The 14,463-nt window shown below is 36.1% G+C and overlaps 1 protein-coding gene across 2 annotated transcripts; it reads right to left on the reverse strand.

The window, feature by feature from the left end:
• Positions 1 to 8,786: 8,786 nt before the first annotated feature.
• Positions 8,787 to 13,881, reverse strand: LOC149182643 (uncharacterized). 2 transcript variants are annotated; one of them, XM_089416913.1, is made up of 7 exons: positions 13,729 to 13,881; positions 12,533 to 13,137; positions 12,117 to 12,249; positions 10,239 to 10,371; positions 9,984 to 10,020; positions 9,468 to 9,702; positions 8,787 to 9,339 (listed from the first exon to the last, which is right to left on the reverse strand). In XM_089416913.1, exons 2-7 carry the CDS (start codon positions 12,815 to 12,817, stop codon positions 9,209 to 9,211), a joined length of 954 nt encoding a protein of 317 aa, XP_089273039.1. In that variant the 5' UTR covers positions 12,818 to 13,137; positions 13,729 to 13,881; the 3' UTR covers positions 8,787 to 9,208. The 2 variants fall into 2 exon arrangements, with proteins under 2 accessions (XP_089273039.1, XP_089273040.1); XM_089416914.1 differs by lacking the exon at positions 13,729 to 13,881 and having other exon boundaries at positions 9,480 to 9,702; positions 12,533 to 13,335.
• Between the last annotated feature and the right edge of the window lie 582 nt (positions 13,882 to 14,463).

Here is a 14,463-nt window from a genome sequence, read left to right on the forward strand (position 1 = left end):
TTCGAAAATGACAAACTTTTCCCTTGAACTAAAGGAAAAGATGTGTGCTATTATGTTGAATTATTGTTTAGAGAGTGTGAAATTGATGCACTATTAAAGATAATCACCTCCAATAGGAGCACAAAATTTTTGAGTTAGATGATGTGGCAAAAGGTCAAAGGGAGACTAAAATTTTGTTCAATATATCTCTTTATACATGTTGGAAATAAAGGTGCTAAAATGGATTATGGAATCTTCTAAGATGTTTTAGCTAAAAACAATTCAAATTAATGGGATTAAAGTTAGTGTGGGGATAATTTTCATACAACAATTTAGCAAAAAAGGAAGCAAGCTTTTCTACCACGATCTTCAAAAACTGCAACAGAGATGAGATTTTTCTTTAGGCCTGGAACGAACATGACATCCTTGAGTCTAAGAGGGGAGACCAACTCCCTCTAAAAGGTGATTGTACTAATCCCAGTCGTGTTGTGCCTTCTATCTTCCCCCAGCTCGATGTGCATCTAGAAATCTTTCTTGTCCAGATCGCTAAAAAAGTTTCTACAACTTGTCATGTGGAACGATGCACCTGAGTCCAAGTACCACATGCTCCCCATCACTGTGTTGGCCATGCATGTGATAAGGGTGATGTCAAGCTCGAACTATGAAGTCAAAGATTCACTTGCTACTCCTCTTGAAGTCTTCTTGCTTGATTTTTTGCGTGGACACTTCATGGCATAGTGCCTAATCTCATGACAATTGAAGCATTTAATTTTGGACAAATATTTCTTCTTACACCCTTGGCTAGATTCTGGTGTGGTTTGAGATTTCTTCCCTTTTCCCTTATTTCCCTTTCCAACCAATGTAAATTTTTCTTCATCCTCTCCCTTGGATGAAATCCCATCTTTGGTATTCCGCCTTATTTCCTCTTGTACCAAATCGGACCATAAGCTTTCCCAATTCAGTAGTTTCTCCCTCTTGTTAACCGAATATTGGTAGCTATGCCAACTTTTGGGAAGTCCTAGAATGGCTAGGCTTACCAAGTCATCTTCTACAACATTAACACCAACCCCACCAAGTTCATCACGAACTTGTGTAAATCTGCTCAGATATTGCGGGATAGTGTCATTCTTTTGCATCTTGATATTTCGAAGTTTATCCTTGAGCGCTAGGTTCTTGTGGTCACTACTATTCTCAAACAATTATGTCAGTGCTTTCCACATTGCAAATGGAGTTTCTTTCCCATGGATATTTGAGACAATGTGATCTCGTACTCCCTCCAAGATTATTCTCCTCACCTTGGCTACATCTTTCTTCCATTGGGCTAGGTTTTGTGCATTAGATTTTTGTGGTTTGTAACATATGTCTTGATGTATTCTAGCAATTCGTTGTCATCCAACACCACCTCCATGTGATCCTTCCATGCAATGAAATTAGAGTTTCCTTCCAAGGCATACTCTAGTCTCAGCTCATTGAAGGTCATCTTCCCAACTCTGAAGAGATCCTACTACACTGAACTATAAATTCGAACCTCTTGAGAAACAACTTTGAAATTCTTGTTCTAATGTGAATCCTGCTCTGATACCATGTAGAAATTATGTGTATATTTGCAATTGCTCATGAAGTTTTATTCAAAATCACAAGACACAAACCTACTCTATTGTTTTGCGGAATTAAATTCACAATTTAGAACATCAATCGCAAACATGCAATGATAAATAACACACATGCACAGTATTTTTAACAGGGTAAAGCAATCTACTAAACCCCTTTTCCTACTTGCATTAATCTGATGAATAGAGATGTATTACAATTTCTAGCTCAATCTGAGCTCAACCTACAAGTGAATAACCTCTCTCTCTACTCACCGAGAATTTTTGACCCATACTTAGTCAATTTCTGCCTCTTCTTGAGCCCCTATTTCCTTGCGCAATTCTTGAGGAAATTAGGCCCCTAATATTTAAGAATTTTCTCCAAAATGATTACGCAATTCTCAAGGTTGATCATCTGACTGCACGCAACACTTGTACACTCAAGACTAGCCTACAACTAATGTTACACTACCTTGGAATCTCCACCAAAACTGGGGAACTCAAATTCTCTACATGCACTAGCTATTTTGGGTTGATTGATCAGTCAACTCGATGGTCATTGAGTTAGACTAAAGTCCCACTACACAACTGACCTTCCACTAGTTCCTCCAACAGCTAAAACTAGTTTAACTCAAAAAAATCTTGAAATAATTGACCTTGATTGGTACAAATTAGTAAGCACACATGCTTAACTGAATTCTAACTCCTCTAACTTGAATTTACTAAGTAAACTAAGTGACACAAACCATGTCACACAAGTTAATTGCATCCAAGTTGTTTGTTGATATGGAAATTCGAATTTTCTCAATTTGACTAAGGCAAAATCAAATTGAGACTTTCTTATTGCATTTTTCAACACTTCGGAGACTCCCCTCTCAGGTTCATGCAGGAAAAGTGAACAAAAAGGTTTAAAATTTTCAAAGCCTTCGAATATCAAGCTCAATGATCTACTCACCTCTTTTGAAATCAAATCGAAGGACTCCATGATTGAGGCAGTAGTGGGCGTCCTTACTAAGTCCTCCCATGTTTCCTTGCATGTTTCTGGTTTGCAACAAAGTACAATGCACGAAAAATTAGAAAAATGGAAAGCAATTCCGGTCTCAACAGGGCACACATCTCCAAAAGGAAATAATAGGAAAGTGATTTCGTGGGCTAATTTCTCCTCCTCCAATTCTTTTGGTAGATTCTAACAACGTAACCACCCTTGTCATGGGCATGGGAGTCTCTTCAAATCTAGGAGAAGATGGGGTGTGGACCCAAGTCAAAAGAAAGTCAAAAAACAGTTCTCGAGGAAAGGCGAAAACTTGTTCAAAAAATTATAAGTAGAAAAGTGTTGCAATTTCATCCAGATAGTGGGAATTTTATGGAAAGTTCACAGTTTTGTTTTTGTTTTGTAATCTTTTGTCATGTTAGCTTGCAAATTCTGCATTTTTTAAATAAATTTTTATAGAAACTATGGAGATCATCTTTTTTGTTTGAAGAGTGTTGTTAGTAATAGAGATAGTAAACATTGTGTTTACTCTTTCGAAGATATCCCTTTTGTGGATGATTCTAGATGTAAGGGTTCTAATATAAGGATACTAGCCTAGAATTGAGACTTTTATTAATATAAAATCTCCTATCTGATTCGTTTAAAAAAAATTATAGTTTGTGTAGATTGCATTGGTAAAGCACTCACTTTTAAATTGAATTTTCGCACACAAAAAAAAAAATTGGTGCACTCATTAACTATTCATTATCATTTTCTAAAAAAAATAGAATACAAGGTAAATTTAACTTATTAAATATCAATAAAAAAAATAAAATAAGTTAATAATTAATAGAATTTTTTACAAATCATTTTTTACTATATAATAAACTTTTAAAAGCAAATGCTAGTTTTGATCACACAAAATTAAAAATCCAGTAAATTTACATCTTTTATCACTAGGATACTAGGGAAAATTTTAGGGGCGAAATTTAGCTAATTGGCTATTTTTTGACATTTTCTATAATAAAAAAATATTCACCCATTTCATTACAAATTTACCAATTTTTTACATATATATGATTAAATTGATGATATTAGCCAAAATAATTACCAATTCTAATATTAAATTACATGTTTTTTGTTGAATATTCACCTACATTCTATATGTATGACTTTTCAAACTAGAATAGTCGTCTATAATACTATAAATAGGCACAATATTTCAATCCTTAAAAAATACCTTGTAGGAAACAACAAAAATAATGACCCATGTTCATATTTTCATCTCTGTGTGCAAGTGAAAAGCTTTAGTTGTGCCATCCCTTTCCCACAATAAGTGCATCAATCACAATTTGCATGAAAAGGTGCACATTTATATGGAATGGAAGAACCCAAAATAGCAACTTTGAATAGGGGAACAAGATAACGCTTACAAGGATCTTGTGTAAGTTACATAGATAAGTAGAACAATAGTTATGTGAGACAAAACAACACATGTAGACTATTTTATATAAGTTGGTTATTGGTTTATGGGAAGAAAGTTGTGGATCCTCAAAAAATCAATAAGGGAGAACTCGATAAAAAAAAAAATCCGTAGTGGCAAATTAAGAGGCCATTTCAGGGACAATAAGATGCTTGCAATGTTGGATGGGGGGCACTAATGGCCAAGTATGAAGAAAAAGGTGAGCGAGTTTGTGGAGTGATGGCCAAGTATGAAGAAAAAGGTGAGCAAGTTTGTGGAATGGTGCAGGATATACCAAATGGAAAAAACGACAAAAACAAAAAACACAACTGCATACGTTGTTATTAGTATTGAAGATGTAATGGGAGAATATGTCAATGGATTTTATGCTTACACCATCAAATACAATGCAAATTCGATGCAATTTTTGTAGTGGTTGATCAGATTTCAAAAATGACAAACTTTTCCCTTGAACAAAATGCAAAGATGTGTGCTATTATGTGGAATTATTGTTTAGAGAGTGTGAATCGATGCATTATTAAAGATAATCACCTCAAATAGGAGCACAAAATTTTTGAGTTAGATGATGTGGAAAAAGGTCAAATGGAGACTAAAATTTTGTTCAATATATTTCATTATACAGTGGGAAATAGAGGTGGTGAAATGCATTATGGAATCTTATAAGATGGTTTAGCTAAAAACAAGTCAAAGTAATGGGATTAAGGTTAGTGCAGGGATAATTTTCATACAACAATCTAGCAAAAAAGGCAACAAGTTTTTCTACCTTCAAGATATTGTTAAACTTACTAGATTTCTTTGTGAATGTGAAGAACATCGATGATATAGTGGTTTTTGAAAAACAAATGGAGCAGATAGATGTGGCGGTCCAAACAAGGTTGGAGGAGAATAGAGTGATGTGCATGGATAACATTGATGTGAGCAAGTGATTTAAGCCACTTGACATTGGAAACTAAGTAATGTTGTATTTGAGAAAAGATTGTTATCCCAATGGCACATATAGCAAGCTCAAATTAAGGAAGATTAGACCAAGTAAAATTGGAGAAAGTCTAGCAACAATCTATCATGCATCTAAGGTGGAATTTCTAGAGTTTGGCAATTCATCAAAATTCAACTTGGCCAGGCTTGTATGAATACAAAGGAAAAATTATTGCATATGATGATGATGAGGAATTGTTGAAATGGATTGGAGGAAGCATGAGTTGAGAAAGAAGCCAAAAGAGATTGAGTGACTTTTGGTAGTGAAAACATTTAGGACAAGGGATATTACGTACTAGCAAAGATAAGTTGATGCAAGGGCATCCATAATTATTTGTGTGAGCACAAGAAGTGGTCACAAGGATAAGTTAAACCAAGGCAAGAAGAAAGCAGGGAGAGATGCCAAATCCCAATAAAGGATGCGCACTTCAAGTTGATTAAAATGATGAAAGCACAAGGAAGACAATAACATGTGAACAACACACATTAGAGAAGGAACATAGATCATTAGTAAAGCATATGGTCAAAAATCCCACTACATTATAGAGTTCATTGAGTGGTAGGCTAGCTAAAATTCAAAATAGCATCACTAGTTCCAAGGGTCGATGAGATGTGTACATTGAGAAAGAAGTGAAAATAGCCCAACACTTTCACATTGATTGGCTTTGAATGTGTGAAGTAATAGTTGTTTATATAAAAATATTTGTGTTGTTAGTTAGCACAAGTGCTCACAAGAATAATTCAAACTGGAGACAAGATAAAGAAAAACAATGCATGCATTATATCATTGTATGTGCAAACGCGATGTAGTGAAGAGCGCAATGTGAGAAATATGCACAATTTTGAAGGAAGAACAACTGAAATGCACAAGGCACATTGAGGAGATGTCAAATCTCAATAAAATAAGAGCGCTTGGAGTTGATTTAGATGGTGCAAGCACAAGATAGACAACAATGTGTAAAAACGACATAGATTAGAAAAGGGTTATAGTGCAAGGAACAACAAGTGTCGAACAAATGACTCAATGTGGATAAAAGATGCCGCATCAGAAGGATAAAAAGGGGGAGCGAGAAGGTTGAATAATGAAATGCAAGGAATGAGGAGGCAAAAGAACACAAAGAAACTAAAATGTAAAGAGACATAAGTGTAACTTATTAGTAAAGCGCATAACCAAAAATTCCATCACACGCTATAGAGTCCATTAAGTGATGGGTTAGCCAAAAGCCAAAAAGAGTGTCAATGGCTCCAAGAGCCAATGAAATGTGTACCTTGGGAAACTAATTGATTAGAAATGAAATTGTCCCAACACTTTCACATGGTTGGTTGTGAATGTGTGAAATAATAGTTGTTTGTATACAAATATTTATGTTGTTGTTAGTTTGCATTAACACTATTATAATGTAATTGTGAATATCTCTAATGTGTACCTTGGGAAACTAATTGATTAGAAATGAAATTGTCCCAACACTTTCACATGGTTGGTTGTGAATGTGTGAAATAATAGTTGTTTGTATACAAATATTTATGTTGTTGTTTGCATTAACACTATCATAATATAATTGTGAATATCTCTAGCACTATCATTATCATTGTGTCAATGTTAACCTCTTTAGCACTATCATTATTTCATTATTAACCTCTCAATCATCTTGTATAAGAGTCGGTGGAAAACACCTTAGCTAGATCAAATTTGCTCCTCTCAAAACCCTTCATTCACTTTCAAAGTCGTGAAAGTTACTATTTCTCTCAAAGTCCTTCATTTCCTTTCCAAAGTCCAAATTGAAAATTACTATTTCTCTACTTTAATGATATTGGCAATATTTCTACATGACTCATGGATTGCATTCCAATAATCTTTCAAGGATACCATTAAACAAATCAAGAACCATAGGTTATAGTAGATAGCTCGCTAATGATTATTAGATTGTACTTTTTGTTTTGATACTTTTCCTTTCAAATCAATTTTGTGACTGATGTGATTTAGGAGTTTGAAATCAATTTTCAAATTTATGTACTCCGAGGAGTTGGAAATCAATTTTTAAATTTATATACTCCCAGGTAAAACAACCATTTAAAAGAGGCGTTAAAAAGTAAAACATGAGATGAAATGTCTTATACGTTACTTGAATCAACTACAAATCTAATCAACCAATCAATATGGATGTTACATGCTCCATTAATATGTTAATGGATGTGTCAATGGTAATTACCATCTATAGTTAGTGCATAAGATTATTAAGAGGCAAAATCTAGACATAGCTAAGAGGTAGTAAACGTTGAAGACGTCTCTTCGTACATACACTGAGGAGATTAATACAATTTTCCACGTCATTAGTATGAATGGTTGAGTGTCTTCTCACTAGTTTATTCTAGATGCACATAGATAACAAAAGATTTAAAATCCAATAGTATTTTATTATGTAGCAAGGATATCTATAGGAAGCCTATGAATCCAAATAAGTCAGCTTCTAGAATTTCAAGACCTGAGTTAGTAAATAAACAAAGATTTGATCTCGAATAAGGTACTTAAATAATCTTCCTTTAGTTTCGAAGTAAAGAGAGTTCCCAGTAATCTAGTTTACTGAGGTCTTCTCCAAGGCCAATAATCCCATGAATCTAGAAATTAGACCTAATGTTCTTGTCAGAGATCTCTCAATCTTCCCAGCTTTCAGTTTTCTTTAACCTGGTTTACTGAGGTCTTCTCCAAGGGCTAAAATCCCATGAACCTAGAAATTAGACACGACGTTCTTGTATGCAGGATATCCTCTTCCATCGTATTTGATAGATAATGATGTTAGGATTGACAGTGCTTTGTCTACACATCTCTTCAAGCGTTGTGGATGATTATCTCTCTTCGTTTCCGATTGCTGCGGATTGATGGATGAACTTACTTTGGTCCCGTTCATTGCAGGATTCTAACAGGGTAGTAGCCTATAAAAGGGACTACAAATTTGAGGATAAAATTTATAAACTATTTTGAAAACAAGTACACGTTGGGGTTTAACACGAGCCAAGTTGTCAGTGATACTTCCTTACTACTCAGTAAACTACAATTTGCTCCGTGGGAGATTTTAAACAGCTGGTAAATTAATGAAACTAAAAGCCTGGGCATCTACCACAACCACTTTAACAGACTAAAATGTATCGAATGTGTACCCAAGGGATCTAATTCTATCTAGATAAACACAATATCTTGATTTGGGTAAAATATAAAATGATTCCAAATTGACAGACAGATATGGGGACCAATATATTTCAACCTCAAACTTTGAAATCAACAATTTACCCAAAATAGTGACCTCTACGAACTTCAGAGTGGAGTGTTACTACCTTAGTCAACTATAGTGATTCTAGTAAATGCCTAACGGCAATAACAATTAGACCCTATTAAAATATTACTATGTTAATGAGGAGTTGCGGTTCACAACTCCCCATAGATCAAACATAAGTAAAATTATCACAAAAAAGGGCCCCTGCTAAACAATCTTGAAAACCTCAATGCCAGGAATTTGATTAACCTTCCTTTGAATTTTAATCCAGAATTGAAACATGCATAAATGGTTTTAACTGAAACCTCATGTAGACAGTAGCATATGCCATATATGGGAGGATTTAAAAATTGAAGCGAAATTGAACCTTGTCGACCTTCCTTTGCAGTCTACTACATACACGATTGAAACATGCATACGGGTGTTTAACTCAAATCTCGCATTATTGGTTTAAATAATTTTGAACGTTATCACTTCATTTGATCTACAATGTCGTTAGAACAAGAGTTCATTTACATAAGTGATCTCAATCTGACTCAAATTTCATCTATTTATTTGTAATGAAAATATACCTAAATGATAAAATTTGAAATATCAGATACTTAAAGTAATGTCTGCATGAGCCAAATACATTGTTGAAAAACAAACTCTTGGTAATATATCTTTTTGAATCCGTTCTTATAGTCCCATATCAGCCTCTCGAAAGCTAGTTCTCAATCGTAAATGTATAGAATTCAAAAGAATAAAAATTGGGGACTTTTAGCAATAAGGATCAAAATTAACTGAAATAGTTGTTCATGGAAACAATTTAAATATAATGCTCTTTTAATTTGTAAAGATGGATCATAGAGAATATTCAATTCAAGTTTGATCTCAACTTTAGGTCATTGTTGAACAAGTATGCCTCTTCTCTTTACCCTCTTCAATAGTCACAAAACATACATCAGGAAGCAGTCTGTTCAGAAGCTGCTACAGCCGCATATTTTTGAAGAGGCACTGGTACTGCATATTGTTGGGGTGTCTGTCCTGGACTCCGACTTACAGAAACCGAATTTGCACCTGTTAGTGTCAATCCTGCATTAGAAAGAATTTGTCAAAAATTAAAATATTGTATAAAAAGTTAACATCATTTTCATCTGCTAAAAAACCCACTGGTTTGAATTTTTTTTAACATTTGACATAAAACTGGGAGTATAATATACCCGAAGACTGACCAGGGTTTTGTGCTGATGCCACACCCCCATACTGTGATGAAGCATTTGTTGTTGCTACCAATCCTGCACTGCTATACTGAACAATATGTGGACCCTGCATATATCCCGGTGAAGCAGGATAGCCAGATGTACCTTGTGTTACTTGTGCATGAGGATACATTGTTGCTGCTGGACCAGCATATAGTTGTGGAAACTGGGGTGCTGCATACGGATTATAATATCCCTGCAACAAAGCAAGTAGACATAGACATATAAGACACGAACAAGTGAATTGAGACAAGGCATCTTCTCTCCCACCCCTTATTACAACCTAAAAGTTGGCATATAAATACATGGCTTTTAGTAGTATCTCTGCTTGAATGAAAAGGGAACAATGACCTCTAAAATATACAAAATCTAAAATGAACTCATCGGTACTGCACGCGGAATATAAACCAAAACCATAAATAATAAAAGACAAAAGAACAGTCACAAAAACACAGTGGTTTTTATTATTGATAATACCTGTGCAAAATTGAAATCTGGAGGATATGCTGGAAACCTGCAAATACACGGTAATTAACTATTTAGTGAAATATATATAAAATCACGTTAGGTAAGAAACTAATCTCATCGAAAGTGTTTATGAGGATTGTCATTCCACAAGCTATCATATCCAAAAACCATATAACATGATTACGAAAATTGTGCCTCAACCTTTCTAATGCACAAGATCAAAGTCCTCGAAAGACAAAATTAGAATTGCATGTTTAGGCTCACCCAAATGGAGAATATGGATAGCCTTGTTGATAAGGGTAGGGACCAGGTTGTGGAAATGCCAAGCCACCATTATAAGCAGGTACTCCAGCTTGAGAGCCTCCATGAAAGTGAGCACTTGGTCTGAAACGGTTGCCTACATGAACCAGCAAGGAAGTAAGAAGACAACAAGGTGTTATTAGTATGAAAAATATAAAATAATCTGACATAGAAGGATGTGATACTTCTTATTGGTTGAGTGACAGCTACATACCCCAACACAAACCACAACCCACGCAACACTACCTGGTCATACTTTTCAAACTCCAAATTCAATATGATACAATCTGACATAAAGGGATTTGTTGCTTCTGACTGGTAAGGCAACAGCTACATACCTAACACAAACCAGAATCAAAACATCCGAGGCATCCCTACCTAGTGATATTTGTCAACTCCCAATACATCCATATATTTTTTTCCCTCCTAGAAGTTACAAATATTCCATGGGCAATGAAGCACATTCCATTGCTTATGAATACTGACATCTGTTAGCTGTAACACTGCAGAATAAGCAATCTATACTTCTAAAACCCAAACTCAGATGTCATGAAGAACAGGTTGGATAAACCATAGATGGTCTTTCAGGACAGACAAGGTCCTAATGTTGTGTTTCAGCTCAGAAGTTGGCATTTCAGTTTACCTGTAGAAACAAGTACTGCAACAGCAGTCTCTCCAGCCGAGGGCTAATTGGCAACTGCCACCTGATTCAGCCAACATAAGTTAGCACGCAAACTCGTGCTGAATAACAGGCGACTGTATAACCTTGAACTCGTATAAATCTCTATTTATAACACCTTCAAGCTATCTCTTCAATGACCCAATGTAAAGTGCCCTGTACATAACTTTCAAGTACCCAAACTACACAAAGATAAATGAATAATACAACTATCTTTTTCCATATAAACTTCCCAATATCAATCCACAAGCAGCTAACATTAATAGTATAAGTAACTCCAGGACTAATTTTTCTGCATCAGAAAGCACATTTGTTCTTTTGAAAGCAATAAACAAAGTTCAAAAAATCTCATTTGATCTGATTAGAATTAATTCAAATCAAGATTTTCAATGAATGTTATATGTGGTTACCAGCCACTATTGCAGCTGGCAGTCAATACTGCCCTCCATCCAGAAAACTGGGTAAAGTTGGGAATCCACAGGGTGCTGGCAAGGTACCCACTTTTTCATTCTGAATGAAAAAGTGCCTAAGTGCAAGGAGTGAGGGAAATTTATTTTTCCAGAATTTATAAAAAAAATCAATTCTAATCGAGATTTGTGTTTTTTAGCAAAACGGCAAGAGGGCCTTCCAAGAAAGACAATCTTTGCTTGTAAATTTGAATGTGGGGGGATGTCTTTCACTGTAATAGGGAAAGGAAAAAATAACAATCCCCATGGATACACATCACAAAGAGCATCCATCAATTTATCGTATTTCATGACCACAGATTCAAAGATCTGAATCTGAGATTTGCAATCGAAACCTCATGTCACTAATCATCAAATTTTAACAATGGACCAGACATCCATTGTCACTAACAAAACACACAGTTGCCTGACATCCAATATCTATGACCCATCTATGCATAAATCCCATGTTCCATCTATCTGTACCATCTAGCATTTGTGTGTAAACCTAGCTTGTTTGCCCAATGGATAAGGTCCTAGTTTCTATTATCTGGTATGTGACTTTGTGAGTTATGCTTCATATGGATGTTAAGGATGTCAAAACAACATTGTAATGTAACTTATCACCATCCATGATCATTAGTCCTTTCAGCCAGTAATAAAACCAATCTTGCAAAAACCAAAAGAAAAGAAGGGCTAAATAAATGAAAGGCCTACTGTGCTGAGGAGGAGAAGGCCGACTCCTGCTGGCACCCAATGAAGCAAGATTGCAATTAGCCCGTCTGCCATCGATCACCGGCGATGGATCTGCGCATGCCCTCTTTGCAGCCTCCCGGTCCCGGAATGTCACCTGCAGAGATGCATGTAATCAGAAAAGCAAATCCCCAACACAAAAGAAAAGCCAGCACAGAAGCCATAAATTTAACACCAACCCTACATATCATGACCTAAAAAATCACTCACATACATACATATACATATATATGTATGTACATATATGTGCATACTGTGTGTTAAAAGTGCATATACACAAAGATATATACAGACACATAGAGACAGACGTGTATCTATTAATGCATATACAAACAAGATCATCCAAAAAAAAGGGGTAAGCAGAGAATAGAAAGACTTACAAAACCATAGCCCTTAGACCTCCCTGTATTCTTGTCCATGATGACCACAGCCTCCTGTATTTCCCCAAACTGTTCAAAGTATTTCTTCATGGTCTCCCTCTTAGTCTCCCATGCAAGCCCACCCACAAAGATCTTGGTATAAGTTGTATCCCCCTGCTGCTGCTGCTGGTTCTGATTAACCACAGCGGTATTGTTACTGTTGGTGGTGGCGGCGGTGGCGGCGGCAGTCTTACCTCCACCACCCAAGCCAACAGGCTGAGCAGACTGTTGCTGCTGCTGCGCCATGGCCCTGGATTAATTTCTTGATTCCCGGCCTTCCTCCCCCCTCCACAAACTAAATCTGAACGAATCCGAAACGCGGCCCACTCTCAAAAACACGCCAGACCACCGGATGCCCCCGTGATTCTTCTTCCAGCGATGCCCTTCTTGGCTCTCATTCGCCTCATTCTCGGTTCGATTCCCCTTAGCACCACCCCAACTGAAAAATATAAAATATAAATATATCTACCTGATCACTAATGCAACCACAATCAATGGAACAAGAACCAGAATCTCCCGGGCTTCTCCCCGCGATTCGATTCGCGGGCTCCTTGCTCTCCTATTGCCTGCGATCAACGCAGAGCTCATATAAATCAATCCCCTCGAAACATATACACACACATATATCAATCCCCTCGAAACATATACTCACATAAATATATCAATCCCCTCGAAACATATACACACACTCAGACAGACACACACACAGACTTCTTTCACCACAAACACATACACACAACACGACACCTCCCCCCACCCACAACTCTATTCCTCCGACCCAAAATACAAAATAAATAAACTCCCTGCAGAATTACCGTAGCCAAAGGCCACACAGTACGCTAACTTCCCCCTCTGCTCCCCCTGATCGCACGGCTACGGCCTGCCCCTAGATTTCCGGCGCCATGCACAGCCGTGGGATCGACGAAAACCGCGTGGGGGCTTTCCGCGTGGGGACGCCTCCGTGCTGGTTCCAGGCCACCCAGGCCCATTCTAATATTTAAATATTACTAATAATTATTATATTCATGTTCTTAGGCTCGGGAACATGCGCCCCCCCTCTCGTTCCCCCACTACGGTTGTTAAGCGTTGAATCGCAGATGAAAACAGCAAAGCAAAAGAAAGAAAGAAAAAGGTCAAAGAAAACCAACTCTGCATACCGTTGCTTTGGGCGATGGAGGAATACGAGGAGCAGAACCGTGTCCAGATGGATAACTATAACTATAGATGGATATACGATATATACAATGTGTATATGCTTTTCATTGTTCCGGCATGCGCTGCGCAGCAGACCAAAGTCGTCACAGACTCCAGTCGTCGCGAACAAATACACAGAAAAAGAGGCAGCAGAAGCAGGAAATTCACCACCATGCATGCAATAAATAAAGAAGACCAAAGGAAATTACTCACTCACATTTATTTTTGTAATAATAGCATTTATTTTAATATTATTAATTCTAAAACCATATATGTATCGTGTTCTGTTAATTGGTTTTTGTTGAGAGTAGTTTTTCATTTTTATATTTTTTCACAAATTTCAAATTGATTTTTTTATTTATTTATTTCTTGGAATTTTAATAATATGATTTTTTTTAAATAATTTGAAGTCTTCATGGTCAAAATTTTAATTGATAAAATGGGATTATAATTTTTAATAAAATTTATATTAAATTTATCTTGTGAAATGTATAATAGTTTGTGAGTGATAGGGTGTTATGTTAGGATATATATTTTTTTTAAATATAAAAATTATTTTTTTAGATTCTGTGGATACAAAAAATTCACCCATGTTAAAGGTTGGTGTGATTTTTATAACTTAGGCTCACATTTAAAAATTTTATATATGTTCACGTCAAAGTTTCTTAAAATATTCTTGAGTATTCAACTTAAACACC

The sequence above is a fragment of the Pinus tabuliformis genome, chromosome 3_2, assembly GCF_031772625.1.
Source record: "Pinus tabuliformis cultivar Carrire ecotype Pingquan chromosome 3_2, CPIR1, whole genome shotgun sequence".
Classification (NCBI taxonomy): domain Eukaryota; kingdom Viridiplantae; phylum Streptophyta; class Pinopsida; order Pinales; family Pinaceae; genus Pinus; species Pinus tabuliformis.